Genomic DNA, 15,142 nt, shown 5'->3' on the forward strand with positions numbered 1-15,142 from the left:
GTTGAGATAAAAACATGTGGTATAGTGAATCAAGTTGTCAATGCATGGTTCATTCTCCCACGACCTTAGGGCGAGACTAGAGAACATGGCTTCGTTAACCACGCGTCTTGCCCCCAAAAAGTACACACTGTCATTGTTGTTAATTCGCAGCGTGCGCCCTGTTTGGCTGCTTCATTACCACAAGCCCTCATCTTCATGTCGTGAGGAGGTCCATTGGAGGAGAAGAAACAAAGACTCTGTTCTTCGCCTTGGTTGCCTATGCATCACATATCCAGTTCATACAAAACATGAATCACTTACACTCATGAACCCAAATCTAACATAACGAAAATGGCATAGCCAATCTACAACATCTGCATATGCGTACCTCCTTCTGCCAGTCAGCGCATAGCGTGATGGTCACGAGCAGCAAGACCTGCACCAGAATACCGCATATGATTCCCATCCAAAGGCCCTGGCCACACATCATTATTTTCACATTATTAGCATGCTATCAAACCCATAAAAGTTCAAGAAAACCAAATAAATACAAGGAAAGGCACCATCCCGCCGACGCGCAGCGTGAAGGCTACGAGGTAGGCTGCCGGTACACCAACTAAGGGCCAGTTCTTTTCGGCGATTCTCCCAGAATCGCCCCCCTCCCCAGCTTCTTCCAGAATCGTCACTCCATATATTTTTTATAATTTTATCTAGTTAAAGTCTAATTAGCTAGGATTGTAAAAAACATATGGAGTGATGATTCTGGAAGAAACTGAGGAGGGGGACGATTCTGGTAGAATCGCCCAAAAGAACTGGCTTTAAGTAGAACGCGCCGAGGTTGATACATGCAGAGGTCTTCTGCCACCCACAGCCTCTAGCCACACCTACACATACGTGATGCATGTTCACTCCCTCTGTAAGTTAAGGGAGCGTTCGGAATCCCTCCACTCCCGAGTCAGCTCGCGGAGCCGGCGGAGCTGCAGGCTGAAAAGGTGGAGCTGGGATATACGCGCTCCGCAGATCCGCGGAGCTGGCGGAAGGCCGAACAGGCCCTAAGTATCTAAGAGTAACCGTGTATAGCATAGCAATTGAGAAGCAAGTACATGAGAGAACACACTGAATTCCATCAAAGAAGTTGGCAACCGAGATGAGCAGTAGCATCCTGGCAACGTATCTCACAACCTCCTCCTCGTCGCTGTACGCATGGCCCCAGACGAAGCGCAGGAGGACCACGACCATCCCCATGACAGTTCCTTCCGAGATGGCCAAGACCACGACGACCCGCATGGCGAGGCGGGCTGCCCGTGGCCGCCCCGCCCCGAGCTCGTTCGAGACACGGGTGCTGCACCAAGCACGATCATGTCATGCAAAATAGCATGAGCATGATAGTAGGAGTGCCTCGAATAGTATCACTTACCTTATGGCAGCGCCAAGGCCATAGGGGATCATGAAGAGGCAGTTAGCCGTGTTGAGTCTATCCTTGAGAAAACGGAGGAAGCAAATGTGAGGATGCGAAGCAAATCAACACAGGAGCAATCATGTCGATGCGATTGTCTTACGTGATCGACAGAACGGATGTTTCCAGCTTGGGGTTTGGAAGAAGCCCCGAAAGTAGCACGAGGATTTCGAACGACCACCATTCCATGCTGCCATTGCGAATATAAAAAACCTATCAATGATCACAACTACGTAACGGAGTATTAATTAATACCTCCAAATATCACTCACCAGAGCATGAGAGCAGACGGCACGGCGAGCCTCAAAAAGTCATGCGCCCCATGGAAGGCTTCCATGGAGAACCCGGTCCACGTCTGCTGGCAAGAGCTCGACACCCTCACATACACTGCCAGTAAGATCACGTACACCCAGTAGGAGACGGCGTTGCTAAGAGCAGCGCCCTTGCCGCCCATCCCGGCAACGTACACGAGCAGCCAGCAGACGAGCAGATGAAACAGGGCGGCCGCGCCGGCGCTGACCATTACCGGGAGCACGACGTTCTGTGCCTGCAGGAACCGGACGTGGCACTGCAGCAGTCCGTAGGCGAAGAGACCCGGGATCATCCACCGTGCGTACGTGCCTGCCTCCATGGCGATGTCGGGGTCCTGGCCGAACAGGAGCAGGATCTGGCCGGTGTGGAACCACATGAAGGCGACGGGGATGCTCACGACGGTGAGTAGTAGCATGGCGCGTTGCTTGTAGATGCCGAGGAGGTGATATTGCCCGGCGCCAAATGCTTGGCCGCACAGAGTGTCCAGGGCATTGGACATGCCAACCTGATCAAGTAAACCAAAAACGAAGAATATCATTCAGTTTTGCTAAAGCACATCTAGATGTGCCATAAGTATTGCACATCTAAGTCCTATATCATTAATCTTACGTTGAAATTGGATATTTTCTTTTTCTTTTTTCTTTTTCTTTTCATACTTGATTCACTCATTTAGATGTGCAATAAGTAGGGCACATTTAAATGTGCCCTAGACATTCCCAATATCATTTATGAAACCGGAACTTGGAGATCTATAAACTTGAACTCGACTTTGTACGTAACTGGATTTGAAGTGGCAGAAAATCAAAAGATGCAAATTCACTACAAACATAGCACAAAACTGAAAGAAGGATACCATAGTTTGGGCGTAAGAGGATTTGGAAGGGTCGGCACGTGTGCACGAGGGAAAAAACGCCGGTAAAAGGATCTCTAGTAGACCTCGTATAATACCGACCCGTAAAACACGTATACAGTTCGCGGAAAAACGGCTTTGCGGATCGGCGCAGGCGGCGGCAGAATCAACCCCGCAAAATGGACTCGTAAAAAATTGATATTCGCAGAATATGCTCTTTTACGGGTCGACTACGCGGGGTCTGCTCGGGCGCATCCCGCATCGACCTGCAAACCGAAAACCCCCAATAGGTGAATTTGACAGCGATTCTGATAATTGAGTTCAAATTCAAACAACAAAACATAGTTCGCGCGCAAATAAAAGCGTAGTTTTGTACGACAAACGCAAAAGGACTTCATGCAAAAGCGACGACCACGTCCATCATTATCTTGGTCGCTTTTCACCCGTCATCATGATCTTCACTCCGCACCACCTCCATCGATGCCATCGCCCGCCCCGAATCCATTGCCGGAGCTTGTTCCAACTCCGACACCGAAAGCATCGCCGAACGCACTGAATCCATCGGCGACACTGGTTCCAAATCCCGATGAGAAAACATCACTGGCACTGTAACACGCACCGGCCGCCGCTACCATCCTCCTCTTCAAAATGTCTCTCCTTGTCATATCATGTCATTATTTGGTGATATCGTCCATATCATTGCGGTTCAATGTCATGATCCTATTCTCTTTGGCAAGAAGCTTGGACATGGCTTTGTTCTCAGCGCCATGTGCTCTTCTCTCCTCAATGTCCGCCTTGCGCAACCCCTCGTCCTTAAACAATTGACGTTTCCCTTGCTTCTTTTGTGCCTTCTTCCCGGCCAACTCTTTCTTTCTCTTCAAGGTCTTCGCTAACATCAACTCATTTGAATGCACCATGGCATCTATCTTGTCCCGCAAGCTCGATGCTTCGTGTTCCCTCTTGATCTTCACATTTGTCTTCTTGTCACCATCAGACTTGTTCAAGTTTCTTGGGCCATCATCATCTTCATCTTCATCCATGTTCGTAAGTGGACCTCACTTCGGTGGGGATTCTTTGTCAATCCACTTCCACTTGCCATACTCTTTGAGCAAGTCCCAACAATACTCTAGTTTAAAAAAATTGCCTTCGGAGGCTTCCATGTCTTTGTATCTTTGTTGGGCAATTTTCTCCTACACAATTCAAACAAAGTCAAATGATGCAAAGATTTCATATGGTACGAATGATGTGCACAACTTGGGACGTGAAAACAAAATTACATAGTTGAATTCCACGGATCCACTTGGAGGTGCATTGCGAACTTGTTCCAAGCAAGCAGCTCAACGGCTACAAATCGGTTTGATCACGTCCCAACGATCTTGGAGTGACCGAAAGGTCCGTGGAGTCCTATTGGGATGCTTCCCCATCATGCGGAAGTATTGATCTTCGATTCTTTGCCAATACCTCTTGGCGGTTTGAGGTGTACCCGTGCAAGCATAAAGAGACACCACACTCCAAGCCTTGATGAAGATTTGATCTTCCAACATCGTGTAGTTCTTCGATCTCACGCTTTTGTTTTTGCTTGCGCTTGCTCATACGCCCCCTCATCTACCTCCTCCACTTCATCTTCACCACCGTGATCACCCACGCCACCCTCCATTTCATTGTAACCGAAATCAACGAACGGGGCTTGATCGATGTCGACGGCGTTGGTGTCCGACAAGTTCACGAACTATGACAGTGGCAATGTTAGAACCACCGCTACAGTGAGTGACATCAAGTCACGAGCTACCACAATGGTGAAAAGCGAAACAAGTACAAGGGATCGAAGATGCATACCTTCCGGACATTTCATCGAACACCTCGCCTGGGGTCAAAGCAGCGCCGTTGAACGGCATCGCCGGGGAACATCTTGCCGGGGCGGAGGGAGTGGACGAAGGCGCCGGCCTTTTCGTAGGAACCTTCTTGTGTTTCACGCCCAAAACCTTGCCCACCTTCTCCGCCGGCGGCCGGGCAGATCTTGCAGCGGCGCTGGCGCCCGACGCGCGTGCCTTTCCGGCGGGGCCAGTCGGATTGCCGCCCTGCATGATGACGTTGCCCTGTCGCTTGCGGGCAGGCGCGGTGGTGCCTTGGGCGATGACGGGGACGACTTGACCGGCGATGAGATCCGCCGGAGGGGATTGCACGTGCGCGACCTCCACGGTGACAGGGGACGGCTGGGAGGCTTCCATGGTATCGAAGAATGGCCGGGGAAGATGGAATGGAGCAGGCGGTGGCGGGGCAATGGTGGCCGAGAGGGGGGGAGCGGGAACTGCCGCATGGAAATTTCCTTCGCGCCAAATCTCGCTGCGGATAGGGGGGCGAGCTCAGGTCAGCCTCCCAACCCGTGAATCTAAAGGTTGAGGGCGCCGCACCCCGCAAAAAATTTTATGAGTCGGACGTGTTTGCAGGGTTTGATCGGGCAGGATTTTCCGCATCAATCCGTATTTTGGTGATTATTTTACGGGTCGCAGCTTTATACGAGGTCTGATAGAGATGCTCTAACAGGGGTGCAAGGGCACCTAGGCGGCAACCGACGGGTCATGGCGACATGACGAAGGATACCTTGGATTGAAGGTTTTTTTGTAGGACTACTATAGGATTTTAATCATACAATAAGGCATTTCTCTGCTGAAGTCCTTTGTATCATGAGGGTTGAAATTACGAAAGTTCTATATAATCCATCCGTGTGCCCCATATTCATAGGAATCTCAACATAAGTTCAAACCATTTTTTTTTACTTTGAGAAGTCAAATGTGGAAACGCCTAAAGCTCCATGGAGCTCTTTATTTGAAAACTTCAAAAATTTCTCAAAAAAATACACATATACATATGAATGTATACTACATGCCCGCGAAGTTTCACGACGAAATACTTCTTTATGCGAGCTACACAAAAAAGAAAAAAATCACATATTTTTCTAGCACGTGTACTATTCACTATAACATTAGCGAGATTTCTCAAAAAAAAAATCACTATAACATTACACGATTCTCTATAATTTTTTGGTACAGGCCACGTAAAAACGCATTTTGTGATGAAATTTCACACATATCTATAAGTACTTGCATATTTTTTTCAGATTTGTTTGAAACATCTAAGGTTGATTTTTGAATGTTTGAAAATTTCGGGCTATATGAACTCTGAGAGCAAAACATCAACTTAGTCAAATGCATTTTCATCTCTCTGTACACTCTCATAAATCTTCTAAAATTCATGTGCTTCTTTCCCGCGCACTGTTAAAATTCACTTGCATAATTTTCTTTTTTTGAAATCTTGTAGGATTCCACTGCATATGACATCTTTTTTTGCATATGACATCTCAATTATGTATTTTTGCTTATTCATATGTTCTCAAATTCCTGCATTCCAGAGAGTCCACAGTCATTTGTTTAATCACGCACCCCCGCTGAAGTAAAATTGCAAAATAAAATGCACAGAAAATTGCAATCACAACAAATACAAAGGTAGAAAATAAAAAAAACAAGTACAAAGCTAAAAAAAGTGATTACTTACAAAAGTAAAATGACATCTGAAATGGCATCACTAAGGTTTTCCCAAAAAATAAAATGACATCCTTGAGTTTTTTCCGGAAAAAAAGGCACCACTAAGTTTGGAATATCAGCTTCGAAAGTGTGCAATTCAGCAGAGTGCTGGTGCCACTTTTACTTCACAAGTAATATATGGACTGAGAGCATCTCCAGCAGTTGGCTCCTCAGGAGGCGCTAAAAATCGCCCCATAGAGACGCACCGGCATACACCGCGTGCTGGGGGCGTAATGCTCCCCAGTTGCGGTGCCCATGATTTTTTTAAAAACTAAAATTCAGCACAAACAAGGCGCAAATAAGCACAAACTTCGGCGAGTTCATACATATTTAAAAAATTTTACAAAAGAAAAAAAAGCTACAAGGCCCGTCGTCACCCTCACAGTTCCTCGCCGCCCGCCGCCCTTGAAGCTCTACATGCCGAGGAGCCTGTAGAACTTCGTGTAGTCGCCGCCGCCGCTGTCGTCGTTGTCACCTCCTCCGCGGCCGCCGTCCCTGCTGCACCCCTCCCCAGGTTGGCGCGGTGGGTTGGACGGCCCGGAGGCGTCCTCGTCCTCGTCGCTGTCGAGGATCACCACGCCGTTCTCGTCCTCGCGCCCACGCTTGCGGGCGGCTATCTCCTCCAGGGCTCGGCGCTGCCGGACCATCTCGTCGCGGAGGTAGTCGTCCCGCGCCCACTTTAGGGCGGACTCGTCGGAGAAGCCGCGCCGGACAATGGCCTCGATCGTACTCCGCGGGGAGGCCGGGCTCCTCCTTCGGCCCGACGAGGACGAGGCGGCCAGAGGTGGGGGAGGAGTCGGCGATGCGGACGCCGGAGCTGCGGGTGTGCTGGCTGACTGGCTTGTCCTGGGGCTTCGGCTTGGCGGGCCGAAGGCACGGAGAGCCGGACGAGCGGCCGGACAAGGAGGAGGACGCCCCCGGATCCATGCGCCTCGGCGTCCACGAGCTCCCACGCCGGCGGGAGAAGGACGGGGGACAGGGGTACTCCAGCTTGGGCGTGTTGCCGCCCTCGATGTACTCGAGGACGGCCTCCGGCGTGCGGCCGGGCACGCCCCACCATCGGCGGCGGCCTTCGAAGTTGTGCCTTCCGGAGGGCACGACGCCGTTGGTGGCTTCGAGCTGCTCAGTGTGGCGCCGCCGGAAGTACTGCTCCCAGAGCGGGCTGTCGGGGACGTACCGCGGACCTTCCCTCGCCGCCTGCGGCAGAGAGGCGCGGATACGCGCGATCTTCGCACGCCGCGCCGCCCCGGTGGGCGGCGGTGGCACCGGGACCCCGTCGGCGCTGATCCTCCATGTCCCGGGCACCCGCATGTCTAGCGGGACTGGGTACTCGGCCTCGTAGAGGAGCCGAGTTTCGTCCTCGTGAAGGTGGCGGCGGCTGAAGCCGTTCGCCGCCGCGCCATCGCCTTGAAAGCGCTCGGCCATGGTTGACGGCGAGAAGAAAGGGAGGAACGGGGGTGTCGAGGAACGAGGGCGTCGGCGATGGAGAGCCTATGCGTCACCCCCGCGCTGGGGGCGGCTTATATAGGCTGGGACGCCGCCCATACGCGTGGCCGTCGTGTGTACGTGTGGCGGGCGAGGGATGTGCGTCGTCCCGTCTTCACTGCGCCGCCCGTGAGGCATCAATGGAGGAGGCTGACCAGCGTGGCAGCGCGCGGCAGCTTTGGCATTGATTCCGCCACGGGAACCGAGGCGATGAGGACGACGAAGCAGCGAGAAGAGTCAAGTCGCTGCCAAGGAGGGCCTGCCGATTTTCGCGCCAAAAACGATTCGGTCGGCGCCTCCAAACGCCCCCCAGCGCACCGGATTCGACTTGGATCCCCCGGCGTCAATTTCGGCCCGAGCCGACGTAAAAGGGGCCTTTGGGGGTGCGACTGGGGCGATTTTTTGGCACCGGCGGTCAAAAAATCGTCTAGGGTGCTTTGTTGGGGACGAGGCTGGAGATGCTCTGAGGTGTGGCTGGATGTGCATATCCAGAGGTTTAAAACATGACTGAAAACAAGTCCAAAAAACTTAGGAGTAGACAATGCCATCTTTTTTTTCAAAACAGCATGTCATGTTTGTATATGATACTCATTCCTGCCATCTTCGTTCAAATTAATTTCCCTTATATATCACGGTAAGACATGATCATTCGCGTGAAAGAGAACACAACACAACAGTCCAGAAGCTAGCTGCTGGATACCACTTGAACTACCACACATATGTGCACCGTCCCTTGGTCACTACAAATTGTCGACATCTCTAAAGCACAAAACTATTCCCTTTCCAAATACTCCGACAAACACTGCACACCAATAGCCAGTGCAACTGTTCAAGTGGCAAAATCACCTTCTTTTTGTTCCTTTTTTTCACCGGAAAACTCAGCTTCTTTTACTGCTAGTAATGGGATAGCATGAACAAACCAATGGGGGCAACCAAACAAATTCGCACGCTTTCATCCCACAAAAGCGCCAATCGAGATATAGAAAAAATGAAGCATGATTAAGAAACAGCGAAGCGAAATGTTGCTTACCAGCAAGCTGAATCCGGTGACGGTGGCGAAGGAGGTGGTCACGGACGCGCCGGCGAGGGGCAGCTCGCCGAGGTGTCCAACGAACATGATGGAGATCATCTGGATCAGGTTCTGCAGCAGGCTGCCGGCGGTGAGCGGACCGGCCAGCCATAGCTGCCGCTTCACCTCGTCACCCACCGGCAAGCTCTCCCCAACTAGCTCCTTCTTGTCCCGGCTCCTCTGGAGCAGAGTTTCCTCGACGCTTGGCTTCTCCATTTTGCCTCCTCTTGCCAGGTCTGTTGCTTGTTCCTCCTGTATACTATGACTAGGGGTTGGAGCGCCACCCGGTGGCGTCTCCTGAGAGGAAGTTTGTGCGGTGCCAGATTGACAAGCGATCCTTTCACCTCTTTTTTCTCTAATTGCCGATGAACATCCTTCCGAAGTTGTGTTCTGCTCCTACAGGCGTCTCTGATCGTCTTGCTAAGCCCTGTGGGTCACCTTATTGACCCTACCGAACCCCACCATGTCAGTGCTCTAGTCGAACCTCTCCTCCGCCTCCGATGATGCCCTGCTATCCAGCTTGGGTTGGCCCTGCTCTGCATCGTCCTGCTCTCTGGCACAGGTAAGAAACACGCCCCATGGTCGTGAATCCATACCATGGCGATTTTTCGAGGGAACAGCACTCTCCAGCACAAGGAAGAAACACGCCCCGTAGAGAGCATCGTCGATGGGCACCATTTGCATGGGGCGCCCAAATAGCGCCCCATTGGGGCGCCTCCTAAGAGATGGTTGTGCGGTGCCAGGTAGGAGGCAACCGTTTCACCAAAAAAATCTTGTTTTGGTTAGCACATGAATATGCTCTTGGTGATACACAATATGTCAATTGTTCTTGTGCTCAGCCAATTGAAAGCACGATCTACATTGAGTGTTGATGCAGTACATGGTTCACATATTACAAGAAAAATAAATCAGTCGTTTCCATTCAGTCATGCATTAGAGGAAGTACAACAACTAATCTTGGCATATAGTGTCATGCGAATTCTGGTCGAAGTACCAACCTAGACAAAAGCGGATGCAACTCCAAACCTATCCTCGAAAAAAGACATCAAGCTAAGTAACTAAGCTAAGGATCATTCTTCGGTAGAAGATGAGTGGAAGTTCAAGACCATAGCACCATTGCTCCTTGTAACTCCTGAGCATGAGAACACACAAATGCTTCTAGAAAAGCTTCAGACCAGCACTAACATTGCAAAGCATGTCAGACAACCCTGTTAACAAGAATCAGTAGAATCAGAAAATAAACATTAGCTAACCACAAGTACTCAAGACTGCAAGGCAAAAGATGCAGCAATAAGATGATATATCATTACACTGCAACTTCATTATTTACAGCTATGGGGTATATCACCCAATCGAAAGAAAAAAAACAGTATGTGCCTTGTTCTAGCTACTAATAAGATGTTAGCAGTTGGCCACTGAAAAAGAGCTAAATTAATTCATCATACAACACTACAACTTCATTTCTTTACAGTTGTGGGGTATATCACCCAATCGAAAGGGGGAAAATAGTATGTGCCTTGTTCTAGCCACTAACAACATATCAGTAGTTGGCCACCAAAACAGGGCTAAATTAATTTGCCATACAACATATTAGCTATATCATGTGTGAATTGACCCGAAAAGATAATTGCAGAAGAACATAACCATGAAACTATCTAGCCGCCAATGAAGAAAGATTGTAGATACTGAAAAGATATACAGAAGGTTTCTTGGTGCACTGGGTGAATTTAATTGTAACATGACAGATGCAGATGGAGTGCAGCGAATGAAAATGAAATGCTCTCATTTTGTATCATGCTGATGCGATAACCATATGAAGAATTGACATGGGCACATTGCCAGACTAAAATGCTCAGTCAAGTTAAATGGAAAAGAAGATGCAAGTAAAAGAAGAGTATTCAAGCACACAACAACAACAATGCACTGAATGAGAAGCATTGAAAGTATGAGGGGAAGCCCTACCAATTTGGTGCTGCCTGATGAGAGAAGAGCCATCCATGAAAACAAATGCAGCTTCATTATTGTATTCAGTTATAGAGATGTTGCTCATCTAAATAAGATTGCAGAAGAAAATGCATCATGACACATTCTATATTGCAAAAAATAGGACACCAAAGTACTTGATGACTTAAAGTGCTCTACACGAGTGCACCTCAATCAAACCCGTCCATGACTAAGGACAAAGACAATTTGCATGTAAAATATTTTATTGTGATAAATGTCATTCCCAAACCCGCCCATGACTAAGGACAAAGACAATTTGCATGTAAAATATTTTATGGTGATAGATGTCAGAATGAGTGAAGGTGAACCAAAATTCACGTTAACATGATGTTGTTTATAATTAGTTGACAATATTTTAAGAGGGCAGGCCTGGCGCAGTGGTGAAGTCCTCCCCACTTGTGCCAAGAGGTCCTGGGTTCGAACCAGCCTCTCTGCATTGCACTTTGCAGGGGTAAGACTAGGTTCCTATAATCCCTCCCCAGACCCCACCTTGTGTGGGAGCTTCTATGCACTGGGTCTGTCCTTTTAACGATCAACACATCAAAATGTACTCTTTTTTGAGGTTGTTCTGATGCAATTTTACTACTACAAACAGGAGCAGTTAACCAAACTCTGCCAAACGTATATAGATGGAGGAATTTCACAAGCAATAACTACCAGTCTACGATTATCTGGCCATCACACCACCCAAATCAATGTTAACCGTCTTGCCAGGAAGAGGGAGAAGGAGAGGGGAAGGAAGAGGAGGAAGATCTTACTGATCAGAGAAGCCGGAGGCGGACCGCGGAACGGCTTGGTGGTGCTCCCGACCCTCACCGACGCCGGCGCACGGGAGGGGGCTCACCTCTGATCTTGTCATCCATCCTTGTGGCGGCGCCGGTGGCAGATCACATATTGAAACTACCGCCACCACCTCTCCTCCCACCCAATCCTCCCTCGAGGTGCACAACCGGTGCGTGCTCGCAGCCGCTTCCTCTCATCCACCGCCCCACCTCCCCGGCCGTTGGCAGCTGCTCTGCTTCCTCCCGATGGCCAAGAATGGGAAAGACCAGACCGTTGGGTCTTTAGGTCTTGTACACAATTTCAGGAAGGTTTGCAACTCTGGCGTATAACAAACAAGAGATATTGAATAGATGTTCATACATTAAAAATGCACTAATTGATTTCATAGCTTCAACTAATTTCGGATGCATTAATGGCTTCAGATTGGACGTTGTGACTTGTGAACAGCCATGGACATACTGATAATCGAAACTCAGGTTAAACTGAGAATTTCCATATCCTACACTACATCTTACGGAAACTGACATATGCAAAACTTATTGGGTTTCTTGCTCGGTCGCCATGTCGGCTGTTGGCTCAGAATGTGGAGGTATTTGGGATATTGCTGGAAAAGTATCAGCAAGTACTTCCTCCTCCGTGAAACAATTCAATGTCTTTTATTAGGACAAGTAAAGAGCAGTTTTCAGACAGAAGATACATACCATCGTCTCATCGGTTCTTGTTTCATGACCCGTCAGAAAAATCTGAGCACTTATAGCTGAAAGATGTTGCCTCTTCTTGGCATGCCGCAGTGACGAGGGAACGGTCCGACCGGCATGATTGTGTATGGCTAAAACCTGAAAGTAGGAGACTCAATATTGAGATGTGAATTTGGTGCTCTGCCAATGGCTTAAGAAAACATCCAATGCGTGAATGTCCCGAGGTTAGAAACACTAACATCAATAATACATTCAGAGACAGGTTAAGTTAGATTTGTTGTTAAAAAATATTACAATATTAGTTTGTAAAACACACAAATATATTTGTTGGTTAGCCATCAAATTTGAAAACCATTTTCCACACATGCTCCTATGCAATCAGCAAATCAATAGGTAAAGATGGAAAGAGAAAGGGACAAAGTTGTCCATGTTCCTAGTTTTATGAGACAGCAATCAGTACATGATCTTAATTTCCTAGGAACTGGTAGGTCCACAAAATCACAGTCCTCAGCCACCTTTGAATTTGCAAAATGAAAATTAAATTAAGCTGTGCATACTGGGACCAAATAATGACCGGTACTCGCTATTTTCACTGTTTCCATGAATAAGATCACAAATCCAGATAGCATAGTACAGATCCATGCTTCAGTTCTCATCCTGCAAATTTCAATAAGAGATGTAAGCTATAAATAAACATGTAAAACCAAAAATGGCATGCACTTACAACACAAATTAGAATCTACACCAAATTTTTGGTTAAAATCATGGCAATTTGGAAAGAACCAGAACCACAAATCATGGGCTTGAAATCCTTCATGTGCATTGACGTACATAATTCACACAAACCAAACCCAATAAAATCTCATACGAGGAGGTTACGATCCAAGAGAAAGAGCTCACCTCCTTCTTATTTGCCAGGATCCAGATCCTCCATGTCATGTTCTCCAGCCGTGTGTTCCTTGTTCGTGTATGACAAATCTTGCAGATCGATCAATAAACCAGTGTAATTAGTTGTTCAGCAAGGATATTTAATCCATCACATCTAGTTCTATTTGATAGTGCTCAGATAAGTAATGAACTGCAGCTTCATTAATTCAATCTAGTATGAGGATTGGATAAATCTGCCAATTTAGCATCCAGTTATGTACTTTGTTGTGCTGCCACCACGGCTCTTTTTGTGTATAAGAGAGAGAGTCAGGAAGAGAGATAGGGTAAGGGAGAGGGAGCCGAGGGGAGAGGGGGAGTATCTGTCGTGGAGCCGTGGAGGGAAGGCTGGCCTCACCAGCGTCCACCCGTGGCGGCGAGGAGGTCACGTAGACGACGGCTGTCTCAAGCAGAAGAACGACGCCGATGACGGATCCGACGAGCTCTCGTTGCAGTCGTCAACAAACTCGCCGCCCTCCTCAGGTGGCCCCATCGTCGTTCACCAGGGCCGTCGGGTGGTGCTCCTACCACCCAGCACCTCCGACAACAACTTCGACCGAATCGATCCGCCGCCTCCCACATCGAGGCAGATCACAGATCGAAACCAACGCCGCCGCCGCCTTCTCCTCCGACCCTCTCATCTCTTGTGGCGACGAAGTTGGTGGGAGAACGGAGCTAGCTCCTCTCCCGCTGGCGATGCTTGTGGCGGCGGCTTAGATGGAAGAGGACACGAGAGAGAGGGAGGTCGCGTACGTGGGTTGCCTAGGGAGGAAAGTAACAGGGAAGGTGTTATCTGGGGTGGACAGGCAGCACAACCACCTATCCCTGCGACAGTAAATGCGTCGATGTGGCTATCGCGAGGGCTCGTCCCTGATGCGCACCTGAATGGTTTTAATTGGTGAGGACACGTAGTACTTCCTCCATTTCTTTTTAGTGCGCATATAAGGTTTGGTCAAAGTCAATTTTTATTAAGTTTGACTAGCTTTATATTAAAAAATATAAACATTCACAATATGTAATCAATATTATGAGATGCATCATGAAACATATTTTCATACTATATAGTTTTAATATTCTAGATGTTTATATATTTTTGTATAAATCTGGTCAAACTTTGTGTAGTTTGACTTTGACCAAATCTTATATGCGGAGTAAAAAGAAACGGAGGGAGTATCTTCTGAAAAGTGCATAAGGTCATCTTCAATGCCGGGTCCCAAATCAGACTAACTGTCCATTCGTGAATGTGTCCGGATGGTCTGTAACAGAAGCCGACCATTTCACCATGTCCATCAAAGATTTGGACACATTATGAATAAAAATAAAGAAACCATACAAAATCGAATTGGACACAAACTAGCCTAGTCAACGCTTCGCCGGCCGTGGGCGGCCGTCTCCCGTCACACGCTCCTCATTAGAGTGGTCACATCTGTGTCCCACATTCCTACTCTTCGTTGTCATCCGTCGGCTAGCTGTTGGAGGCCGTCCCCTGGCTATCGACGTCGCTGATGGAGATGAGGTCACGATCAAGCCGGACGGAAAGTGCGAACAACACCGACAGTGGCATTGTTTTTGTCCGCTACAGCCTGTCACGCCGCAACATCATCATCCACCTGGACATGGCGCCGCCACCATGCTAGACAGCGCGGCCATTGCGCGCAGACTCGAAGATCGCCCACTGCTGGTCCATGAATTCCGGGTTCTCCCCTACCATGGCCGGGACAGCGAGCTCGTTGGCCTACTCATTGGTGATCTGCTGCTCAGCCAACCGATGATGCTCGAGGAGGTTGAGGTTGTATCTCTGCTCCTCCTTCAGCATCCAGAATACTGACAGCTCGAGGAGGTTGAGGTTGTATCTCTGCTCCTCCTTCAGCATCCAGAATACTGACACCAGCGGCGACGGCTGCTCCTGCTTCACCATGATGATACTGAAGTGCGCCTGCATCCACGCCATGGTGAAGTCGGTGAGCAGCGCAGACGCATGCGTTGGCACGTCGTCGGATG

The 15,142-nt window shown here is 48.8% G+C and overlaps 1 protein-coding gene and 1 long non-coding RNA gene across 3 annotated transcripts; both read right to left on the reverse strand.

Annotated features, from left to right (window-relative positions):
• Positions 1–747: 747 nt before the first annotated feature.
• On the reverse strand, positions 748–2,246 carry LOC119330755 (protein DETOXIFICATION 16-like). Its single transcript, XM_037603883.1, has 4 exons — positions 1,708–2,246; positions 1,539–1,625; positions 1,397–1,453; positions 748–1,321 (listed from the first exon to the last, which is right to left on the reverse strand). Exons 1-4 carry the CDS (start codon positions 2,244–2,246, stop codon positions 901–903), a joined length of 1,104 nt encoding a protein of 367 aa, XP_037459780.1. The 3' UTR covers positions 748–900.
• Positions 2,247–9,533: 7,287 nt separating this feature from the next.
• On the reverse strand, positions 9,534–13,936 carry LOC119328204. Of its 2 annotated transcripts, XR_005158880.1 has the most exons (7): positions 13,500–13,936; positions 13,118–13,195; positions 12,678–12,874; positions 12,221–12,355; positions 11,495–11,837; positions 10,695–10,782; positions 9,534–9,940 (listed from the first exon to the last, which is right to left on the reverse strand). It is a non-coding gene; the product is annotated as an uncharacterized LOC119328204 (long non-coding RNA). The 2 variants fall into 2 exon arrangements; XR_005158879.1 differs by having other exon boundaries at positions 12,221–12,874.
• Between the last annotated feature and the right edge of the window lie 1,206 nt (positions 13,937–15,142).

Source organism: Triticum dicoccoides, chromosome 7A (genome assembly GCF_002162155.2).
Source record: "Triticum dicoccoides isolate Atlit2015 ecotype Zavitan chromosome 7A, WEW_v2.0, whole genome shotgun sequence".
NCBI classification, from domain to species: Eukaryota; Viridiplantae; Streptophyta; class Magnoliopsida; order Poales; family Poaceae; genus Triticum; species Triticum dicoccoides.

Bases quoted from the DNA above. Each gene is read 5' to 3' on its own strand.
- LOC119330755 (XM_037603883.1), bottom strand. From the start codon at position 2,246: ATGTCCAATGCCCTGGACACTCTGTGCGGCCAAGCATTTGGCGCCGGG. The intron at 1,626-1,707 runs GTGAGTGATATT...TCGCAATGGCAG, and splicing joins CCGTCTGCTCTCATGCTCTG to CATGGAATGGTGGTCGTTCG. The intron at 1,322-1,396 runs GTAAGTGATACT...TGCTTGGTGCAG, and splicing joins GGCCTTGGCGCTGCCATAAG to CACCCGTGTCTCGAACGAGC.